General features: G+C 44.9%; 2 protein-coding genes across 2 annotated transcripts; both read right to left on the bottom strand.

Annotated features, from left to right (window-relative positions):
* Positions 1-165: 165 nt before the first annotated feature.
* On the bottom strand, positions 166-5,368 carry LOC120313958 (TIR domain containing adaptor protein). Its single transcript, XM_039356504.1, has 4 exons — positions 5,121-5,368; positions 4,260-4,403; positions 1,761-2,354; positions 166-232 (listed from the first exon to the last, which is right to left on the bottom strand). The coding sequence occupies exons 2-4, from the start codon at positions 4,270-4,272 to the stop codon at positions 192-194; spliced, it is 648 nt and encodes a 215-aa protein (XP_039212438.1). The 5' UTR covers positions 4,273-4,403; positions 5,121-5,368; the 3' UTR covers positions 166-191.
* A 4,052-nt stretch (positions 5,369-9,420) lies between these two features.
* Positions 9,421-23,402, bottom strand: FOXRED1 (FAD dependent oxidoreductase domain containing 1). The gene is made up of 11 exons (XM_039356637.1): positions 23,217-23,402; positions 21,994-22,193; positions 21,299-21,409; positions 20,286-20,404; positions 18,981-19,075; positions 17,908-18,009; positions 16,313-16,386; positions 14,268-14,428; positions 12,810-12,939; positions 10,436-10,540; positions 9,421-9,724 (listed from the first exon to the last, which is right to left on the bottom strand). The coding sequence occupies exons 1-11, from the start codon at positions 23,347-23,349 to the stop codon at positions 9,470-9,472; spliced, it is 1,485 nt and encodes a 494-aa protein (XP_039212571.1). The 5' UTR covers positions 23,350-23,402; the 3' UTR covers positions 9,421-9,469.
* Between the last annotated feature and the right edge of the window lie 315 nt (positions 23,403-23,717).

The following is a 23,717-nucleotide window of genomic DNA, read 5'->3' as shown; positions in this document are numbered from 1 at the left end:
AAATAAAGCTAATCAGTCAGAGATTTAAATCTCAGCCTCAAATGGTATCTGCCCTTTGAGCTGCAAATCGTGTCAACCTCGATACCTTCACCATAAAGGCTTCTTTTCCAAGTTCCATGTTCCGAAAGACTTTCTTTGGCCATACATTTCCTGTAACCAAGAATCTTTTTTTTTTTAATCCAAACGTGCAATTAGTCAGTGCTTCTTGGGTTTTGACAAAGGTCCAGGAGATCTAAAGGAAACAAGAAAGCTGTTAGGAGATTTGAATCTAATGAAGGGGCTCACTAATTAAAATAAGCCATGGTTCTTTCAGCTGCTATTTATTTAATAAATTACAGCAGGGTTGGCACAATTTGCTCAACCAAAACCAAGCACACCAATAATCTGTTTTTTGTTTATCTAAGATGCGAACCCATCTTCCCAATCCTTTCGTGACCGACAGCATTTCTCCAAATTTCAGTTTTCCCAAACAGGTCAAAACTATCCTATTACAGTCTCTTGTAAATCTTATTAATGTTCTTGCTAGCTGTGTTTTCTTTTTATATGCATTTTTTTGTTTTTATTATTATTTGTAAGTTGCCCAGAGTTAGGCAGTCTTAAAATTGATAAAAATAAAGATATTAACAAAATGATGTTTTGTACCGAGGAAAGCAATTCAGTATTTATGAACGGGGGGGCCTTACACAACCCTGTTTTGAAACTGAGGAGAGAAAATTCACCGTTCAATTCACGGACTTTACTCAGAGACAAGCATGTACACCAGCTTCCTTATACCCAACTCAGGGCTCTTTAGATGTACTACCAGTAGATTAGAATATACTCCATGCTGGAGGTGGCTGGTGGACTTATTGGGAAAATATCCCCACTGTACCATTCTTATCTTTGGTTTCTTATTTTTGTACCTGATGTTATTATTTTAACACTTATGATTTTAAGTGCAAGCTGCCCAGAGTTGCTTCGCAGAGTGAGGCCACGGCATATCAATTTCATTAATAAGTAAATATTGCCTGAAGCTTCACCAATGCCGTAAACCTAGCTAGAACACCGCAAGGGCCAGGAGCCCCCAAACAGTAAACAGCTGCCCATTGATATGGCTTGCCATGCTATTCAAAACTTGAATCGTCTGTACCACCCTCTAAAACAGACCTGGGCATTTTATACCCCCCCCCATATCACATCTAGCCCTTTGGCTATCCTGGTCCGGCCCACGTGGATTGCTTTTACAGGCAGTCCTCGACATACAGCCGCAACTGAGCCCCAATTTTTTGTTGCTAAGTGAGACATTTGTTAGGTGAGTTTTGCCCCATTGCCACAGTTGTTAAGCGAATCACTGCAATTATTAAATTAGTGACATGGTTGTAAAATGGAAATGGCTTCCCCATTGACTTTACTTGTCGCAAGATCACAAAAGGGGATCACATGATCCTGGGACACTGCAACCGTATAAATGTGAGCCATTGGACAAGCATCTGAATTTTGATCATGCAAACATGGGATGCTGCAACGGTTGTAAGTGTGAAAAATGGCCGTGAGTCCCTTTTTTCAGTGCCATTGTAACTTCGAATGGTCAATAAATGAACTGTTGTGAGTTGAGAGCTACCTATATTTTGCTTTCTTCGATTTCCATGCATACCTGTGCACCTTCACAGCCCTATCGGTTTGGCCCTCCCCAGCAGTCCCAAATTCTCATGTGGCCCCTTGGGAAAATGAACTGCCTACCCTTGCTCTAAAGAGACCCCTCAATCCGGTTTCTCACTTACAACGCAGTATCGTCTCTTTGATTTGCCGGAAACTGTTCTCCTGGAGCACCACGCTGATGTAGTAAATACACCGGAGTTCCCGGGGGTAGTCCGTGCGCTCTATATCCTTCAGCACAGGGATGGTGCGGCCATTCGCCATGGGCGCCTCGGTCAAGGCGTGGTGCATCTGGTAGCAACACCAAGGATCCTTCAGGAAGTTGGGGGTGATCAGCAGCACCCAACAGTGGCTGTTCTGAACGGCGTTGCACAGCTCTGTCATAACAGCCCCACCTGGAGCAGAGTCCCGCAGCTGAAGAAAGCAACGGAAATGTTCGGGCTGGTTCTCCAAGTAGGTCACCAGCTCTTCCACAAACTCAAGGTCGCCCTCGCTGTGGCAAATGCAGACGTCGTACAACTTGCTCCATCGGGCACTGTCGGAACTGCTTACAATCCGGGAGATGGAGGGCCCCAGTTTGGGGCTGCCGGTCAAGCTACGAGGGAGCGAAGCAGGACTTTTCTGCGAGGGAGGGGAAGTTGAGGAAGGAGAACACCCAGGGATCCCATTTGAGGCATCTGGCCTCTTCCTGGGTTTCTGCAGCAATGCCTTGAACCAGCCTGCGCAAATCAGAAATACGCAGGTTTTGAGGAAGCCAGCTCCTGAAGCTTTAAACAAAGCTACCATCTTTTTATTTTTACAAGGGGTTTTTTTTTGGTAACAAAACAACCTTTAATCATAAAAACAAAACTTAGTAAAATGTTTCAACGGACAAGCTAAAAATACAAACTAAGAAGGAAAAGAATACATTCTTATCAATAGTCACCGGTTTACCAATGAATTCACTGCTGTAACACAAACAGTATAAGACGGACGTCTTCAAACCTGCCCCTTTTATGACTTGTGGACTTCAACTCCCAGAATTCCTCAGCCAGGCATGCGTGCCTGGCTGAGGAATTCTGGGAATTGAAGTCCACAAGTCATAAAAGGGCCACGTTTGAAGACGCCTGGTATAAAATATCATTGAAAAGAGATGAAAGAATTTCTACCCTACAAGTAGACCTCAACATACAACCATTCAACAATTGTGACTCTTCAGAACAGGATCCAATCAGAAACGTATATGTTTGGTTAATAATCAGGTGTCTATCTGCACTGAGTTCCATTGGTTGTAATTTAGCGTATTTTCACTTCTCCATGCAAAAGCTAGGATCTCAAAAGTACAACACAGCTATATATTTGGTCTAGATCAGGCAACCTTGGCTCTTTTATGACTCGTGGACTTCAACTCCCAGAATTCCTGAGCCAGCATGGCTCAGCTTGGAAGCCTCTCCCTTTTCCCTCAGCGTGGCTGGCTCAGGAATTCTGGGAGTTGAAGACCACGAGTCATAAAAGAGCCAAGGTTGACTACCCCTGGTCTAGATCAGTGGTTTCTCAACTTATGATCTGTGGATCCCTGGGGGGAGGGGGTCACAGGGGATCTAGGAAGGCTGGAAGATATGTTACGATTTAAATCTTGATTTAAGTCTTGGGGGTCCATGACCTTGTTCTATGGCCACCGAGGGTATTTAAAGGGCGTCCGTGGTGAAGAAAAGGTTGAGAACCACTGAACTAAAGTAATGTTTCTCAAGTGTGAAGCTTGAAGACGTGTGGACTTCAGCCCCCAGAACTCTGGGAGGTGAAGTCCACAACTCTTCAAGTTTCCATGCTTAAGAAACACTGAGCTAGAGAGAGCTAAAGATAAGAAGAAGAGATTCTCACAAAAGGTATTTAAAAGGGGGTCCTTGGGGAAGAAAAGGTTGAAAGCCACGGTGCTAGATAATGGTCTCTCAATATTGTTTTCCTGAACCTTCCTTCTGCTCCTTTCATAATCACAGTCACCATTTTTAAGTTTAGATATTGCTCAAGAATTGCTCAGCTAGTTCACTCTGGTATTATCTAGAGAAATTAGATTCCAATTCCCACAATGTCCACAACATAGTCATTGCAGCCCAACACATCTTGAAAGTTGATCAACAGCACAACCCTGATAAATAGTTTCTCTTAGTGCAGTGGTTCTCAACCTGTGGGTCGGGACCCCATTTGGGGTCAAACAACCATTTCACGGGGGTCGCCAAACAACGCAGTCCACCATTTTTTCCCCCTTTTCCTTAGCTGTGCTACTCCCTTTTATTCTACTGGCTTTTGAAAGCCAATAGAATAGACTCTTGAATAGAGTCTAATTCTATTGGCTTTCAAAAGCCAATAGGAATTGTCCAGGCTGTCTCTGCCCTGCTGAGCCTGCCAAAAGTCCCATTACGCAAACGGTGCTGCACCAGTTGAGTAGTCCTCGACTTACGACCGGTTGAGTAGTCCTCGACTTACAGCCGGTTGGGGGTCGCGGCATTAAAAAGGTTGAGAACCACTGTCTTAGTGGATCATAAAACTTGGCTGCTTTCACAAATTCTTCCAAGGGATTATGTGAAAGGAGAAGTTAGGGTGAAGGGAAGAAGACTCAACGCACATGCACACTGGCACTATCTTACCTGCCATATCCATCAGCAAGTCTTCCACTGTGAATTATTCACGCCTGCCTTCCGCAGGAGAAGCTCGTGGGTCCCACATCCCACCGGAACTCAGCTCAGCTCAGCTCTGTTCCACTCTGGCTGGGTCTTTTCATCTACTTTCAACTTCAACAGGAAAGAGCAAAACAGGATTATTCCATTTACCAGATTCCAGGAGCGAATCTCCTGTAGAGAGAGAGGCGGAGGCACCTAAAACATATTTCGAAGGCTGCTTTTCTTGCAATAGAGAAAACGGAGGAGGGGAGGATAAAAATGGAAGAATGTGCAGAAATGGCCCAATCGACTTGGTTCGACTGGGGGACAAAACAGAATGGAAACTCTGTTTGGACCTCTTCCCGGAAACGGACAAAAATGAACCGGCGATCCCGCCGATTCAAAAGGGTCCATTTGAGAAGAGAACTATATCACATCATTAATCTAAAGCGGTGTTTCTCAAGCTTGACCATTTTAAGGCCTGTGGACTTCAACTCCCAGAATTCCACAGCCAGCAACGCTGGCTGTGGAATTCTGGGAGTTGAAGTCCACAGGCCTTAAAATGGTCAAGCTTGAGAAACCCTGATCTAAAGAGGTTTAAAAAGTTTGCGACTTAAAAGATCGAGGGCCGTTTCTCTTTCTTACGGGTTTGTTTTTTTTTTTCTCCCCTTCTACCTTTTTTCTACTTTCCTTTCCCATTCCTCTTCATGTGCCTTTTAATTAAACTTTCCACTAAAAAGAAAGAAAAACGCTTCCCGGAACCAGGCAAGCCGGAGCCGGGCGCGGCGCGCAAAGCGAAGCAAACCCGGGACCGAAGCTCCCGGAGGCGCCGCGGCCGGCCTCACCCACCTGCTCCCCGGCGCCGGGACCACCGCTGGAGGCCCGCTCGCCTTTCTCCCGCCGCGAAGACCCTGCGAGGAAACGCAGCCGCTCGCCCGCTTCCCCCTTTGGCGTCTCCGACCAGGGCGCGACGCCGCCTCTCCGCGCCCAGCGTTGCGCGAGGGATTCCGGGGGGCAGGTTCTCGCCCAGCCCGCCCAGCGGGGACCTTCCTTCCCTCCGCCCTTAGCGCTGCCCTGTCTGCCCCGCCTTCGCCGGGCGAGCCTCTCCGCAAAGCAGGCGGCCGCCTTCGCCCAACGCCCGCCTTCCTTAAGCCGCGCGTCGGGCTTTCAGCTGGGACCGGTTCCCTCGGGGCTGGAGCGGGTCTAGATTCGGGCAGCCCCCCCCCTTTTTTTTTTGGTACCCGGGTTGCATAACCGCTTTGCCCGAATGATGCGCTGCAACCCGAGGCGACCTCGGGGTTTGATGTGAGGGTCGCGCGAAGGGGCGCCACCTGCGCCCAGGCGGAGCCGGTCGCTCCCTTCGCCAAGTCTCGGCTTTGCAAAAGAGGACCGAAGTCCCTGGAGGGATGCTGGGTCGCTATTAAACCCATTGGGGGGTGGGAGGAAGACCAGGGGGGGGGTGGATGCAGGGAGTGTCTGAATGGTTTTCCCAAGGATGTTTCCCCCCCCCCCAACGAGGCAACTTTTTCATTCCTGGTGAAAAAGCATCTTTGGGGCAACTACGACCTGGATGACTGAGAATCTCCATAGACCAGTGTTTCTCAACCTGGGCCATTTGAAGGCATGTGGACTTCAACTTCCAGAATTCCACAGCCAGCAATGCTGGCTGTGGAATTCTGGGAGTTGAAATCCACATGCCTTAAAATGGTCAAGGTTGAGAAACATTGCCATAGACGTTGGGATTGTTTGCATCCAAGGCAGTGGTTCTCAACCTTTTTAATGCCGCGACCCCCCCAACCGGTCGTAAGTCGAGGACTACTCAACCGTTCGTAAGTGGAGGACTACTCAACTGGTGCAGCACCGTTTGCAGAATGGGGCTTTTGGCGGGCTCAGCAGGGCAGAGACAGCCTGGACAATTCCTGTTGGCTTTTGAAAGCCAATAGAATTAGACTCTATTCAAGAGAGTCCATTCTATTGGCTTTCCAAAGCCAATAGAATAAAAGGGAGGAGCACAGCTAAGGAAAAGGGGGGGGGGAAATGGCGGACTGCGTTGTTTGGCGACCCCCGTGAAATGGTCGTTCGACCCCAAATGGGGTCCCGACCCACAGGTTGAGAACCACTGATCCAGGGGGTTTAATTCTCAGCAGATGACCCAGAAGTGTAAGGCACCAGCATTGCTTTTTGAAAATAATCCAAGTAGGGGAATTAAGATCTTCCGAAGGAAGAGGAAGTTATGCTCAACAACTTCCATTTGGGAGACTGTTGCCTCCTGCAAAGGCCATTTTCCTTGACAGCAGGAGGGTGGGAGCTGTTGAACTGGCTGATGGATGGGCAGTTTTCACAGAGGGCACTGGGTCAGTTTAACCAATCTAAATGGTTGGGTCTCTGTAAGGCCCTAAGCAAAAACCCCCATGAATTTGTAGTGCACAAGACACTATGGAAATATCAAATTATTTATTTTGTTCATTCATGTCCTGGAGAACATCTATATTTGGTGGCTGAGCTGACAGTGACTTGACGCTTAATTGTCTTGTAATTTAGCTTCTATTTCAGAAGCTAAGAGGGGCCAGCCTTGGTTATTGTTTGGAATGGTATTACCTCGGAATTCCAGGGTTGTTGACTACACTGGCCAGCTGGAAAACAGTAGCAACCCATTTCTACAATATAGCGGAAAAATAGTCATCCAGGAGTTAAGCTCGAGTAAGATGTCTTAGTTTCTTTGCTAATGAAACATGTTTCCAAAATGAACTCTTGGCAAGAAATCGCACAAGAACTGGGAATGTGTGTTTTTTTTAAAAAAAATGGGAGATGGAAGAGAGTCTCGAAAATTATGTGATGCCAAGTACTGCAAAAGAAACTAAGAGTATGCAGGTTGAGGACGTACTCGGTGACAAACTGTAAGATAGAAAGGAATAGTTCAAACTCTCTGTTCCAAGAATTCCACTGTGCCTCTATGTATATGCAAAGGCTGCAGAATGAACGGGAAGAAGTAAGAGTCTTAATGAAGGAAGGCACATGAATTTCTTAAACCTTGATTCTTTGGCACCTCTTTGAAAAGAGAAAATATCTCTGTGAGATCAGTAAGCTTATCTCAGCCAGCAAGAGAGAGAAAGGTTTAATTATTTGGGATGAACCTTCCTCAGACAAAAAACTGGGAATCTTTCTACAGGAGGTATTTATCAGTTCAGTACATGATAAAAAAAAATTGAAAAGGTATCAAAAAATGGAAAGATGGAGGGCAATAGAAGAAGGGGACAACAGAGAAGGAAGTGGCTGGATGGAGTCCCTGAAGCAGCAGGCGTGAGCTTAAATGGACTCCAGAAGATGGTAGAGGACAGGAAGGCCTGGAGGAACGTTGTCCATGGGGTCGCGATGGGTCAAACACAACTTCGCAACTAATAACAACAACAACAATAACCAATTCCCTTTGGTTGTGATATCCCTACCGATATATCATTTAAATATGTCAAAATATTATTTATACAATAAACATTGCAAAAGAGTCATATTTTGTATACATTTGGAAATAATTTATATACACTTGGAAATAATTTGTTTTATTGGCTTACACTGTCAACGTTGTTAAAAATTATTTGCACTGTGATGCTCTAAGCTCAGTAGATCAGTATTCTATTCTGCAGAGTTAAGGTTCCCGAGTCTATGTCTAAAATCAACATGTTTTACAGTACATGATCCACGTATGTTGGAAGAGAATGCTGATGCACTTTCTCTGCACCTCACACTGTATTTATGTCCCAGTTGTAGCCCTGCTCCAAAATGTCATAAAAAAAATCAAATGAGGTACTTTGTGTAAGGCGATTGAAGTAGATTTCTTAGGAGTAACTTTCATTTGGAAGAACAAATTAAGATTTCCTATAGATTCAGTATATTTCTGGATATCAGGTTCTGGGGATAAACTAGGGAAGGGAGAGCTCCTAGAGTAGTGTTTTTCAAACCTGGTAATTGATAAAATGGGTAGACTGCAGCTCTTAGAATTCTGGGAATTGAAGTCCACCCATCTTAACATTTCCAGGTTTGAGGAACTAGCTGATTAATGGTTGCAAGTAAAGCTTTATCCTCAGTAAACTTCTATTTCAGTCCAGAACATCCTATTCTTGATCTAAATTTTGTCTTGAAGAAGGGAGAAGAGAGAGAGATTTAAGAAGTGGCCTAGTTCAGTTGTTCCTTTTGTCTCCTTTCAGCCACAATCCTACAAATGATCTAGAATAAACTACTGCACTTCCTCTTTCTCTAAAGCTGAGCTAAGCAGACCAAACGGTGGAAGAAGAAGGACAACAGATCTTTTTGTCATCTCCTTCCTCTTTCTCAAAATTCCTCTGCCGAATGCACAGGAGAAATGACAAAGGAGAGCAAAAGAAGTATAGCTGATGAGGGGAAAACCCTGTCCTCAACAAGTGTCCTCTTTGGTATCAGGTTCCGGGTGCTTTCATCATAGCAACAATGCACACAACTCTTCAGTTACTGCCAGAATCCAATTATATTTCATTTCTATCTACCTACTCTGATATAAAATCAATTCTTACTCGCTTCTGGATTCTGTCATACTACGGAAGGGGAGGAGGGTAAGTATGGGGGCTTTATGACTCTCATTTCCTCCATTAACTACAAAGTAACCGTTTGTTGATTCTCCTCAAGAGTAATAACCATAACAATGCGGCCATCGCCTTTCATTGTACTCTCTCTGAATTTCTCCCCTTTGCCGGCAGTGAGGGAAAAGGGGGTGGGGGGAAATGCAACACCTGGGATCTGGGAAGAGAGAGAATGAGTGATCGTGCTGACGGAGCAGAGCAGACGGATGGATTGAATCACCCAGAAGAACTGTGGGGTGGGGGCTGATTGGGAACACTTTAAAACATTGAATGGTGGGGGGGGGATCCCTCAGATCCTGTCTAGCATGCCTACAATCAGTTTCTCTTAATAAAGATTCCTGTTGGAAGAGACATTCAAGAGTTCTGTTTTCTTAAGAGGCAAATTGAGGTGGGTCCTTACAGTTACTCTTTGGAGTTATTCTGCACAAAATGGACCCATTCAATTGAACTGCAGCTGTGCAGTACCACAGTCCTAGCAACTTCCTTGCACTGCCAGCTGAGCCTATAATGACTTGGCCTGCGGATGAAAAGAAGGGGAGAATAAACAACTAAAACTCACTCTCAAAATGGATCCCAACTTGGACGACTTTAGACTATGTTTCTCTCAAGAAGCTTCTCGTCTCTAATTAGCCTATTGAAGGAGAATCTCTCAAGGTTGATGGACTTATATTTGAAGTCCAGAATGAGCTCAGCTATGGCTTGTCCCACTGCTGGGGCGTGCTGTAGTCCATGCCCACTGAAACCCGAAGCAAAGAAGATGTTTGACACTTGTGGGTGCCTGCCAATCACAGGATTCTGATCAAAGGTATTGTAGTCATAGTAACCAGCCCAGGAACCTTTTACCTGCCAGAGATAGAGATCAAATTCCTGTTAGTCCTGGACATGATGTACAATGCATTTAGAGACAGGTCTGAAGGGTAAAGAATATAAAAGCCACTTCCCCCCCGCCCTCCCCCCCCCAAAAAAAAACCCCAGGGAGAGCTGGTTTCTCAAGCAATTGGTTGGCTGGGCTAATCCAAGTCATGTCAACAGAATACTTAGGTTAGGAATTTAATCCTAACTAGCTGCTCCCAACTGCAAACAAGCTTAAATAGGAGACACAAGTGGAGAAGAATAATAAAGAAGGGTCAGTTTCCAAACACTGAAATCCAAGGAATGAGATGTCTGGATGATCCAGTAAGAACCATTGAATTCAGGTTCTTGAATCTTGACTTTAAATTGATATAACCAGCAGATAAGCCTTCCGCTGTGCTGGATAATCTAGAACAGGGGTCTTCAACCTTGGCCCTTTTATGACTTGTGGACGTCAACACCCAGAATTCCTCAGCCAGGCACACGTGCCTGGCTGAGGAATTCTGGGAGTTGACGTCCACAAGTCATAAAAGGGCCAAGGTTGAAGACTCCTGATCTAGAAGATATATTAAGCCCAGCTCAAAATGTCCTAAGATACGAAATGACTATCATGTCTCTTACGGTGTGCTTGAGTTAACCGTTGTAAGGAAATTTAAGATAAGGTATTAACTTCTCGGTTTTTCTCATGACTTAATATCTTACTTTCAGAGATTCAAAGCATGGCACTCGGTGGGCGAGCTTAGGCCAGACCTTTTCCTGAAAGAACTCAGGGTCTACTTCCAAATTTGCAGTATCTGGCTCTTCTTTCTGAAAAGTAAATGCAGACATTATGGCTCCATCAAAAAACCCAGACAGTCCTCGACTCACAACCACAATTGGGACCAGAACTTCTGTTGCTAAGCGAGGTGGCCATCAAGTAAGACTCACCCAATTTTGCAACCTTTTTTGCTAACGGATTTTAAGCAAATCTGGATTCCCTTTGTTGATTTGGCTAGCCGGAAGCCAGCCGGAAAGGACTCCGGGATGCTGCAACCGTTACGTATACATGCCAGTTGCCAAGCTGAGTGAATTCTCTTCACATGACCACAGGGAGAGTCATAGGTGGTTGTAAGCCCAGGACTATCTGAATCTTGAAGTTCTCCTACAAAAATAACCCTTTAAGATAGGTCATCCCAGAAGGATAAAAATGAACTTTCAGGAAACAATAGTGGAGCCTGAACCAGCAGCAGGACGTTTCAGTGGACTTTGAGAATACAGAAAATTGAAAACACTTGTCTGAAATGGTATAGGGTTTCCCTGCTTGAGCAGGGGGTTGGACTAGAAGACCTCCAAGATCCCTTCCAATTCATTATTATTATTATTATTATTATTTATTATGGATCATCGCATAGTCAGCCAGATATTCAGACTGGATTTGGCATTTTGTCTACCTATCGAGTCCCTATCCAGGACCTGGGATAGGCAGATGTCGATGTTTGATGGTATTATAGATCTCGTCGCAGGATGGAAACATTCCTAGTAAGGCCGCCTTTTGCAATTGACTAATAGCGAATTTGTCAATGCCAAGGGTGTTCAAGTGGTGCTCCAGTTGTTTTGGGATTGCACCCAAGGAGCCTGTCACTATTGATACTACCCTTGCTTGCTTTTGCCACAGTCTTTCTATTTCTATTTGTAGGTCTTTGTATTTTGTTATCTTCTCCAGTTCTTTCTCGTCTATTCTGCTGTCTCCAGGCACTGCCACATCCACTATCCAGACTATTATTATTATTATTATTATTATTATTATTATTATTACTACTACTACTACTTCTACCACTACTACTACTACTACTACTATGAAAACAAAATCCAGGTTGCTCAAGTATGGTATTTACAGTACAAGGTGAAATTCAGAACAGTATTGGACTCAAGACAAAAGAGGTGGTTGGTCAGGCTGCCTCCCTGGCAGAGCTCAGCCTGGAAGCCTGCTGTGGGCGAGCCAGGATCGGGGCGCTAGCAAAGCAGGGCCCAAAGTGATTGATGTACAGGACTGCTAAACTTAATGGGGCAAAGAACGAGCAGCTGGGGGGGATGTTCGGAGGACCTAGTGGAGTACTGATGAGGAGCCCAAAGATGTGGGGGGAGGTCCCCCAGTTTCAGTCAGATGGAGGACCCAGGCTGGAGAAGAGGAGGACACGGCCCGGGACACGGGTGGTTGTGGAATCAAAGCCAGATGTTGCATGCAGAGAGTGGTGCTTCAGTGACACCTTTATGGCCATCTTGGACCTTTTTGATCAGGATGGACAATCAGTTGCCTGTAATGGTATAGGTCAGTGGTGGTGAACCTATGGCATGGGTGCCAGAGGCGGCACTCGGAGCCCTCTCTGTGGGCACACGTGTCGTTGCCCCAGCCTCGCCTCCCCCCACAACCCCCTCCTCTCCAGCAGCCCCCTGAAGGAGAGTCACCCTCGAGCATGGCCCACGCGGAGCAGCGCAGCCAAGGACATGGCAGCCAGGCAGTGTAGACAAGACTCTGCCCTCACACCCCCATCGTGCACAGTTGATGCTGCAGGGCGTGGGCAGAGAGTGTGACCGCCATAGCGCTGCTGGGCTGCCTGGGCAATCTGCAGCGGGCCCTGGAGGCGGTGAGTGGCCCTGCGGGCAGGTGGGACGGAGCAGGAGCCGGGCAGGGGGTGGAGCAAAGGCGGGGCCAGTTTTTGAGCACTCGGTCTCTAAAAGGTTCGCCATCACTGGTACAGGGTCTCCTGCTTAAGCAAGGGGTTGGACTGGAAGACTTCTAAGCTCCCTCCCAACATTATTCTGATTGATTGATTGAGCTTGGATTTAAATTCCTGCTCAAACACAATAGTTCCTGCGTGGTATTCTGGCATCCACCTGATACCAGGTATCAGAATTGCCACTATAATGAAACTGTTTATTATAAAATTGGGACACTGGGTGGAAATCCGAGCACTTCAGAAGACGAAGGGCTTTGGGAACGTCTTGCTTCTTGCTAGAACTGATAAGCCCGTCACTTTGCCTCCGCAGAATCCTTACAAGCTGGCAGAAAACTGTCCCAAAGCCCTGATCAACTCACTTCTGTTGGGCTTAAGCCTCCAAGATAGTTGCCACCCAAACCTTCCCTTCGGAAATACGCTCCGGTGGTGTCAATGAGCAACGGGCACTCCAAGCCGGGTCCCTCAGGGCAGTGCCAGACATAGACATACCTAGGAGAAAAGGGATAAAGAGATGCTTTTGCAATATTTCATAACCAACCTATTTGCTTTATGAGCTAGGAGAGCAAGAATAGAAACAAACAGGTGTAAAAGAGGTAATAGCCATAGCACTTAGACTTAGATACCGCGTCACTGAGCTTTACAGCCCTCTCTAAGCGGTCTACAGAGTCAGCCTATTGACCCCCAACACTCTGGGTCCTCATTTTATCAACCTCAGAAGGATGGAAGGCTGAGACAACTTTGAGCCGGTGAGAATCGAACTGCAGGCAGTTGGCAGAATTAACCTGCCGTGCTGCATTCTAACCACTGCACCACCACGGCTCATTAATACCACAAGATACAGGAGTTTGTATCTTGTTAGTTTCACATGCTCAGGAAGACACTGGGTATCATTTGGTTTGTTGCTAATATATGAAGCTGCCTTGAACCTACAGTTTTGCGTTTGTCTATTCTGATACGGTTTAGTCCAGCTGGTCGCAACTTTCTGCTAGCTCTTCTCTCTACTTTCTACTTTCCTGGCATTGCATCCTTAGATCTTTTCAATTTCAAAGGCCAGGGATTAAACCTGGCCAAGGAGAGGCATGCAAAGGTCAGCAGGTACTGTAAAATGAGCTGTAGGCAAGCCATCCATTTTAGGAACGATCCATAGTATATTTAGGGGAGTGCAAACCAAAGATAATAAGCTATTTAGCTAAAGAAGGAAATGAAAACGTATCCTGAGTAGCAGCTGAGAAATGCGATAGAAACTGCAATCCTTAAACTCCCAACAAACTGCCAAAGGCATGCAACAATACAGGTAATCCACTTACAACAGTTCATTTAGTGACCAAAATTACAAAATTACACAAAAAAGTGACTTATGGCCATTTTTCAGAGTTACGACCTTTGCAGCACCCCCATAATCACGTGATCCAAATTCAGATGCTGGGCAACTGACTCGTATTTACGACGGTGGCAGTGTCCCAAGGTCACGTGATCGCCTTTTGCTTCCTTCTAACAAGCAAAGTCAATGGGGAGGCCAGATTGCCTTAACAACCGTGTTACTAACCTATCAACTGTGGCGATTCCCTTAGCAACGGAGGCCAGCAAGGTCGTAAGAGGGGACAAAACTCACTTAACAAATGTCTCGCTTAACAACAGAAATTTTGGTCATCAGCTGAGGACTACCTGTAATTGGATGGCTGGATTCACACATTAGGCCATGCCAGAAACCCCCAATTTAGAAACCTCAACAGCTCCGTTCAAACCATGTAATAAACCAAGTTTTGCTCTTTGGGTGAAAGAAATACACGCTGCACAGATATGGAATGGAACCTCACCTTTTCTTAGGTTCTACTGGTAACCTAACCCCCGAGAAGATGTTTTCGGACTGAGCCCCAATGCCAGCCATCTCGGCCACTTGGCCTGACCAGGCTCCTGCCGCGTTTACCACCATTGCACACTCTATCTTGGCACGTTCGATACTTTCGGGCAACTGGACCTAGAAGGTTAAGGATAACCAAAGAGCAGTTTGGTAAGTTTATACTAAGCAGTTAGATGGTCCACTAACAAACTGATACCCCTCCCAACAGGAATTAGAAAGCAAAGAGGGAAGAACAGATGAAGCATTTGCTGAACAACTAATAAAAAAGCTGACGCTTCGTGTTGGACTTCTTTCGCGGTCTTCCCTCCTCCCTTTCATGTCTCAAAAGAGTTCAAAATAAATCTCAGGAGCCTTTAATGACCACTCTCCAGAAACTATCCCACCTGGATGAACTTCCTAGCTCTTCCTCCAGGCATTGGGCCCCAGTGTTTGTTATTCTAGTCCAGGGGTAGGCAACCTTGGCTCTTTGATGACTTGTGGACTTCAACTCCCAGAATTCCTGAGCCAGCATGGCTCAGCTTGGAAACCTCTCCCTTTCCCCTCAGCATAGCTGGCTCAGGAATTCTGGGAGTTGAAGTCCACGAGTCATAAAAGAGCCAAGGTTGCCTACCCCTGTTCTAGTCTCATCTGTCGATAGCTGTAGCTTTAGCTGTCGATCTACATACACACATACATACACAGAAACATATATGCACTGGTTTAAGATTGTAAGTTGCCCAAGGTGATATGAGCAGGGTGGCCTTCCAATTTCCATAAGTCAATCGGTCAATCCATGATGGTACAAATTTAACCAATGTTGGTGCCGCTTCCATTATAATTTTATCAGCAGCACTACACAAACGACAGGTAGTCCTTGACTTATAAACACATTTGAGCCCAACCTTTCTGTTGCTAAGCCAGACGGGTGTTAGGGGAGTTTTGCCCCATTTTACAACCTTTTTTTGCCCCATTTTACAGCCTTTCTTGCCAGTCGTTAAGTGAAACACTGCATCTATTAAGTTAGTGACCCCATTGTTCAGTGAATCTGACTTCCCCATTGACCATGTTTGTCAGAAGGTCGCAAAAGGGGATCGCATGACTCTGGGACACTGCAAACCGTCATAAATATGAACCAGTTGCCAAGCATCCAAATTGTGATTGTGGGGATGCTGTGATGGTTATAAGTGAAAAGCCGGCATATGTTGTGATTCCTCGCCAGCCAGTGGACCCGGCAGCTGAGTCTGGGGAATCAGAGGAAGAGGAGGAGGAGGAGGGGCCTGGAGTGACATCAGAGTCAGAGGAAGGCTCTGAGGAGCTCCAAGACTTACAGTCGGATGAGGAGCCTGGCCCCTCTACTCGCACTCAGGCTGAGACACAGCTGTGCTGGGAGTCTGAGTTGGACAGCGAGGAATCACAGCTGAGAGCTATCCAGGATGCACATAAACGCTGGCAAGAAAAGCAAGTAGGACAGAGGAATGCAATGGGGCGGCTCCAAAGGCAAAGGAGAAGGCATTAGGAAGCCACACCTTGGCTACATAATTAAAGGGAAGGTATGGGAGGGGCTGGTTGCTGAAGGCAATTGTTCATGTTGAGGAATTAAGTTTCTGTGGACTGTGTTTGTTTGCCTTGGACATTGACTCAGGTCTGGGAATAATAAAAGGGGATTGGTTTTTTTCTTGCAGTTCCAGCCTGCTTGTTGAAAGAGGGGTTTCTCCTTGTGAGCTTAACAAGGACTCACCTAGGCTGGGACAGAACAGCATAGGCCAGTTTTATTCAGTGCCATTATAACTTCAGACTAAACGAATGGCTGGAAATCAAGGACTACCTGTACTGATTCGTGCCAGTGTCCACCAGGCATATCCAGTCTTGCCTGTTAAAATGCTTTACGTCTTGTTACCCTGAGCCACTGATGAAGAAAGCATCCAAGACGAGAGCAGAAGACACATGATTTTGGTAAGCAGAAAGCACGTGATTTTATGTCATTTGTGAGAGGCGCAACCGAGCCTTAAAATAAAGACTCACATTAACAGATCTAATACGCGAGGCTTTAAGAGACTCATCGTTGTTCTTCGTTTCATAAAAACTCAAGTTGAAAGCTGTAGGAGAGGCGAAAGAGATGGAGGAGATGGTAAAAGCAGCTGCCGTTGATTCATTCCTGAAATATAAAGACTTTAAAAAAGACCTCCTTCCTATTTACAGTTTAAATTTAAACATACAACCCATTCTATCAGTGTTTTATAGCATGATCTGAAGCCTAAAATGCTCCTCTTACAAATATTATTTGTTAAAAAAGAATACAACTTTCTCAAATCAATCACTGCTACTGAATTGACTAGATAAGAAGTTTTTAAGATGAGGTGGAGGTTAGGGTAAATTATAATAGTGCCAACACTAAATGTGGGTCTTAGGATAGTTTCAGGTTTCTCTCCTCCCTAACTAAATGGCTGCAACTTGGCAAAGTGCCTTAGCAAGTTTTAGTTATCTGTTGCATGCTGATTATCCCCGGATATGTTTAGATTCAAAACTCCAATAATGGTGCCAGGCTGGGGGAAAAAAAAAAAACCTTCTATGGCAAACCTATGGCACGTGTGCTAGAGGCGGCACTCAGAGCCTTCTCTGTGGGCACGTGCGCCATCGCCCCAGCCCCGCCGCAACCCCCTCCTCACCAGCAGCTCCCCCAGAGGAGAGTCGCCCCCAAGTGTGGCCCGTGTGAAGCAGCGCAGCCAAGGACATGGCAGCCAGGCAGTGGGAACAAGACTCCACCCTCGTGCCCCATCGTACGGTTGATGCTGTGGGGCACGGGTGGAGGGTGTGGCCAGGGCGCTGCTGGGCCGCCTGGGCGTTCGGTGGGCTGTGGAGGCAGTGAGTGGCCCTGTGGGTGGGCAGGGCGGGACGGATGGGGGGCAGGGGCGGGGCTGGTTTTGGGGCACTCAGTCTCTAAAAGGTTCGTCCTCACTGTTCTATGGTAAGACGCAGAATAATTATGCTTTCATAGAGCTGCTCAAAGGTTACCTAATACCGGGAATCATGGAAAGTGTGAAATTCTTCTCTCTCTCTCCCCCCCCCCAATTGATAAAATGCTCCCTGATAGTATGGAGCAGAGGATAAAAGACTCCTAATACAGGTAGTCCTCAATTTACAACCATTCATTTAGTGACCGTTCTAAGTTACAACAGCACTGAAAAAAGACTTACAACCATTTTTCACGCTCACAACTGGGGGCCCCTGGTCATAACGATCAAAATTCAGACACTTGTTAACTGGCGTGTATTTACGACGGCTGCAGTGTCCCGGGGTCAGGGGATCTCCTTCTGACCAGCTAAGTCAATGGGGAAGCCAGAAACACTTCACAATTGTGCTACTAACTTAACAGCTGCAGTGATTTACTTCGCAAGTGTGGCGAGGAAGGTTGTAAAATGGGGCAAAACTCCCAAAACTGATTCTGAAGAGTTCTTTTTTTCCTCCACAGTAATGACTCCAGGATAGAGAATATCGTTTTGATTCAAACCATTGGACTCTTACCGATTCAGTTCCAGGTATTGTGCCCCAGAACATATTTGAGTTGGCAACAAAGCTAGGTGTTGGCTAGGGCAGGAAGCACAAAGAAGAATGCTTACATGTCACTTCTCCATTATACTGGACCGTGCCCATAGAGATGGCTTTCCTCTTGAAAGCATTGAGGAGAGTCCAGGGATCAAACCAGCCCTCATTTTCCAAGCCTGAAGGAAGTCAGGAAGGAATACAAGAAAAACGCTAGGAATACAAGCCTTGGCACTTAAACGTTAACAGCAAATTAGACTTAAAGCCAACTTCACCAGAATTCTAAGCAGCAACATAATTTAACTCAGTGGTTCTCAGCCTGTGGGTCGGGACCCCATTTGGGGTCGAACGACCATTTCACGGGGGTCGCCAAACAACGCAGTCCGCCATTTCTTTCCCCCTTTTCCTTAGCTGTGCTACTCCCTTTTATTCTATTGGCTTTTGAAAGCCAATAGAATAGACTCTTTTGAATAGAGTCTAATTCTATTGGCTTTCAAAAGCCAATAGGAATTGTCCAGCCTGTCTCTGCCCTGCTGAGCCCGCCAAAAGTCCCATTCTGCAAACGGTGCTGCACCAGTTGAGTAGTCCTTGACTTACGATCGGTTGGGGGTCGCGGCATTAAAAAGGTTGAGAACCACTGATTTAACTGATTGGAATTAGGCTGACCACAAGCACTGAAATTTGTAATTCATGAATGAATCCAGCCCATTATGCTTTGCTCAATAATCACGTTTGAGATAATCTTATGGGTTATTAGGAGGTACCAAATATTAATTTGGTCGGCAGCATGCATCGTTTGACAAGTGGGTTTTGATCTTTTTTGCTAGATGCATGACATAAAAAAACAAATTCAAAGTCCTTTGATGACTCATCAACAAATTTAGTAAAAATCCTTGTCCCCAATGTTCTTATCTGCAGGTTTTGAATGCTTGAGCTTGATCTCGGATCAAATGAACTGGAAACTGATAAACTGAAGATCTACTGCCGGTATCAAGCTGCAAAGAGGCAAAGAAAATCAGCTTTCCAGTTTTGGATTCCAAGTGATTTCAGCCTATAAAACAGGATAATTGTTTTTGGCCTTCAATTGTTTAGTCAAAATAGTGATGCTATCATTCGGCTTTAGGAGAGCTACAAAGTTAGCAGCTGGTACCATAAGAAGCCAGAGCTACGCCATCAGTGTTCATCCACGGAAATTTCTTTTTCAATTGTGCCGGTGAGAAGAGAGAGACAGCTACTCCTTCCTTTCTAATAAAGGATAAAATAAAAATTAGATAACATTCATTACAACCCTTAGGAACTCAGACTACTAAAAATATTAATGTTTAATCAATGAGATCAGTAAAAAAAAAAAAAGTTCTACTGAAAATCCACAAAACAGAAAAGGCTTGTCTCCAAAATGTACAATTGGGCAAAAGGTCCATCAATTCTACTTGTTAAGCCAGCCATGTAATCTCATTAAACTGTGGGGGATCAACAGGTTCACTGTTACAGTCTGGCGGGTCAAGAATCAAGGAAATCATGTGAATTGCCTCACGTCACATCTGTCTCACAAGATGCTGGCTTCCTGCTTCTATTATTTTATAATGCCTAATATCCCATTGTTGCATTCCTAACAATTTTCTCCCCAGGGAGAAAGATGGGTTTGGTTCAAAAAGATGCTACTTGTGGAGAATTTAAGTCCAATCTTATCCTTTAGAATTTGGTCAAACAATAAATGGTGAGGACAAATTATGGCTTGCTTAACTATCACTTAGTTTACAAATCAAAATCAAACAAGCCCCTTTAGGGCCTTTCATACATAAATCAGGTCACTATGCTAAGTATCACAGAGAATTTGAAACCAAAGTACCATCATCTTTAATCAATAGTCATTTTTGTGTGTATGTGTGTGTATAGACGAGGTTCCAGATATAATTTCTTTTGTTGTATTTCTTTCTTTTCCCTTTTTAATTGCTTGTCCTTTTTTCCTTTGTTCTGTCTTATTAATTTAAATAACACCCACTTTTCTTGGATTCACAGCAAATTTATTTATTTATATATTTATTTATGAGACTTATATACCGCTTTAAGTGCAAGCACTCTCTAAGCGGTGTACACCAGTAAGCAGTGTATATATATATATATATATATTTACATTGCCCCCAACAATCTGGGTCCTCATTTTACCTACCCCGGAAGGATGGAAGGCTGAGTCAACCTTGAGCCGGTGAGATTTGAACCGCTGACCTGCTGAACACAGTCAGCTAAAGTGGCCTGCAGTACTGCACTCTAACTGCTGCGCCATCTCGGCTCATTAAATGAATAGAAAATGCATATTAATATGAAGAAGATAACCTGGGTAACCTTAGGAGACAACCACTGTGGCTTTACAACAAAATGTGGTAAAAAGAAATTGTTATTCATGATCTGTGTCAGCACCTTTCTCCATTCAACCAGAAACTCAAAAGATCTCTACCTTTGAATGTTTACATTCTCCTCCAAAACAGCAGCTTCATTCTCTGAAGCCAGAAAGAGGTAACCTGAGTGATTAAATTGAATATCTATGGGTGGTTCCCCAACAACACCAAGATGATCCTGGAATGAAGAAACAAAGGGATAGAGTGACAATTAGTAAGAGCGTGCCTTCCCATCATGCACGCTACACATCACACAAGGCAAATAACAGTTTGTGTTTAAAAACTCAAAGATTTATACTTTTTTTTCGTATCAAAAGGACATTCTTTGATATGGTTTGTTATTTTATGGTTATACTGAGCATTACTTATGTAACTTCAGTAATTCTTTCCATTTGCTGATATTATGTCTTTTGAACCCTTTGTTTTAAATAAACGTTTTTTGTAAAAAAAAAAAAATAAAGAGAAATGTAGCTCTTTTCTGGAGAATCCAGGAGTGTCAAACTTGCCATGTCACATGACGTGTCGTGACATATCGTGACTTTTTCCCCCTTGCCGGAGCTGGGGTGTGACGCATCCAGCCCGTGGGCCAGCAGTTTGACAAACCTGATCTAGATTATTTCACGATGATTGATAAAATCCCTACAAATTCATACAAGAGAGTCCAAGGTGAGCTTCCCATGAGATCAGGGATTAACTAAGGCTACTTCACAAGTTCACCTCACACATTTGATAACAGTGAATATAGCTAACAAACACCTTTGCTTGCAGATATTAATACAGATTTGGATTCATGTAACACCTAACCAAACCTTATCTCTTAGCAATCTATCTAATAGGATGCAACATTTATTATTTCTTCCTTAAAAAAATTCAGTCATATTATTCTCGATATCCAAGGAACTACCTAATACTGTCCCTCATTTTCTTCTTTCAAGATTACTTGCATACTACACCAGGGGATGCAATGGGGAGACGAGGTGGGAAGGCAGGGACAAGTAGAACAAAATAGTAACCATAGAACCAAAAGTGAGGTCCCTGAATTATTGAAAAACCCAGAGAGAGCATAACGTACATTGATTAAACGCAAGAAGTTTGCTGAGAAAGAACTCATCCAGATATTTTCTTCCACTGAAAATTGTTGCCGTATCCCTCCGATAGAAAGAACTGTGGATGCTTTGGAATACTGCAGTAAAACAACAGAGATAGCGAGGAATTACTTAGCTATACTTAAATCTCCTCTTCCAATGTATTTCAGTCACACAAATAGTAGCAAAAAGACGAGGAACAACATTGGTAGGACAAAATACTGAATTCGCACATACTGCTGTTTTGCAATTTAATGAATTACTTATTCCAATTAATCAAGTGGCACTTTACCCCTTACTTAACTGTATTACATTTTTATCCTATCTTTTTCTGATAAAAGTCTTTCCCAACTGTATATTTACAACTTAACATAACAAGAGAAATAATATCAGATTGAAGATAACCCACTAGGTTAACTGAACACTGATGCCAGGGTCTCACAAATGCATCCTGGAACTCCCAACCAAAGTGTAGAACCTCCTTTTGATTGAGCTACAACTCCCCAAATTTCTCCAACTGGCCAGGCTGGCTGATCCTAAAGAGATTTTTTTCAACAACCATTAAAGTTCTGCTCTAATTACTTTCAAACTTTAGCAATAAACCTGAATACAGTACTGCATCATTTGATAACACTCAATCTCATGTTTCTTTTGTTTAAGCGGAACTGAAATAAGAACTCACTGTATTATCTCTCTCAATTACCAATACTTGAATGGCATTTCTGTGTGATTCTTTTGCCTTCAGCCAGTAGGCAATGGACCAGCCTATTATCCCACCGCCAACAATCACCACATCGGTCTGTTCAGGAGGGAGATCTCTTGCCGGAAGGAAGGAATTAAAGCCACTTTTGAGGTTCTGGAAATTGGTCAGCTTCTTAAATTCTGAAAAAGGGAGAAAATTAAGCCAGGACAGCCATGTTATACAGTGTTTTGTGAATTCTAACAGTCACTAACATCCTTATAGTCTTATATAATCTGACGTTCACAAAATTGAGGCTTACTTATTTGAGACCACATAATCAGTCAGTCAGAGCAGCCTAGAAAGGAAGACACTTGCCTCACAATTCAGGAGACTGAGAGTTCAATCCTAGGCAGTGACAAATGTTTCTCTATCTGGGCGCAAAAAAGAAAATATCTGCTGTGAACTCCGCATTGGCATCAGGAAGGGCATCCGGCCAGTAAATGCTCGGTTCCATTCAGTTGCCCCAACTCCACCCCAATAAAGGGGATTAGAGGGTCATTAAAAGATATATATATATATATATATATATATATATATATATATATATATATATATATATATATATATATATATTATCTAGAGTGCTGTATGCTACACCGTTAACCCAAATATGGTAGAGAGAAATAGCTATTCCAGTTCTCCCTTAATTCTTTGCTAGCAATCCAAATTTTAGAAATATATATATATATTTGATATATTTATATATCAATAAATCAGTCAGTTAAGTCAACTGAGGTCTGCTGACTCCAAACAGCTTGAGGGTTTCTAAATAGGACGGGGCTCTTCAAACTTGGCCCTTTTATGACTTGTGGACTTCAACTCTCAGAATTGAAGAATTGAGGAATTCTGGGAGTTGAAGTCCACAAGTCATAAAAAAGCTCAATTTGAAGACCCCTGAAACAAGATACCCGAAGAGGAGCTTTCTTTAATGGGGGGACCAGAAGAAGCGGTGCCCGGAAAGCCCGGTAGAGCCAAGCCTGGGGGCTCAGCTGCCCCACCAAGGATCCCCAGGCTGGGATGAGCCCACCAGCCAACGCCATTCAACGAATACCCCGATTTTCTTCTCGGCCGCCCTCAGAACAACACCCCGGAGAAGTAGGATAGGCTTCCAGGGCGGTCCCTGGCGGAGGAAAGGGTCGTCTTTCCCTCCGCCGCGGGCTCACCTCGGAAGAAATTCCCGTCCCGGACGCTGCTGAGCCGAAGCGGCCGCCAGGGCTCCTCCGGGTTGGCGAAGAGCCGCCGCCGCGCCGCCAGCCAGGGGCGCAGACCGGCCAGCGGGCTCCCTCGGCTGAGCATGGCGCGCTCGGCTCCTCTTGACAGGACAGCACGGCGCCTCTCTGACGTCAGAGGAAAAGCTGCCTTTAAAACCACCGTCTCTTCATCCGCCCCGATCAAGGGCCAATCGGTGGCCACCTCGCAACCCCGCCCTCGAGCGGCCCAGTCCACGTCGCTCCTCGCTCTGACGTATCCAGGGCCTCTCTAAGCCCCGCCCCACTCGCTACGTCTCGGGAGAATAGCCCAATCCGATCTTCTTTGCCCTCCATCTCACTATTAGCCCCGCCTCTTCCGTCACGGTGGAGGCCGCTTTAAGGCTGTCGTGTCCAAAAGTCTCCCTCCTCCCCCGGTTTCCTTTTCCAACCTATGAATCCTTTTTCCTCTCTCTA

Source organism: Crotalus tigris, unplaced genomic scaffold (assembly GCF_016545835.1).
Source record: "Crotalus tigris isolate CLP2741 ecotype Arizona unplaced genomic scaffold, ASM1654583v1 scf7180000018825.4774228, whole genome shotgun sequence".
Taxonomy (NCBI): domain Eukaryota; kingdom Metazoa; phylum Chordata; class Lepidosauria; order Squamata; family Viperidae; genus Crotalus; species Crotalus tigris.
Note: the sequence above shows the minus strand (reverse complement) of the source record. Positions and strands in the feature narration are given on the sequence as shown.

Excerpts from the sequence above, each read along its gene's own strand:
- LOC120313958 (XM_039356504.1), bottom strand. Across the intron at positions 233-1,760 it reads CAAAGAGACGATACTGCGTT|ATCTCCTGGACCTTTGTCAA; the intron begins GTAAGTGAGAAA and ends TGTTTCCTTTAG.
- FOXRED1 (XM_039356637.1), bottom strand. The coding sequence starts at position 23,349 with ATGCTCAGCCGAGGGAGCCCGCTGGCCGGTCTGCGCCCCTGGCTGGCG. Across the intron at positions 16,387-17,907 it reads GTATAATGGAGAAGTGACAT|CTTTCAACTTGAGTTTTTAT; the intron begins GTAAGCATTCTT and ends CCTCTCCTACAG. Across the intron at positions 14,429-16,312 it reads CGCGTATTAGATCTGTTAAT|GTCCAGTTGCCCGAAAGTAT; the intron begins GTGAGTCTTTAT and ends TTAACCTTCTAG.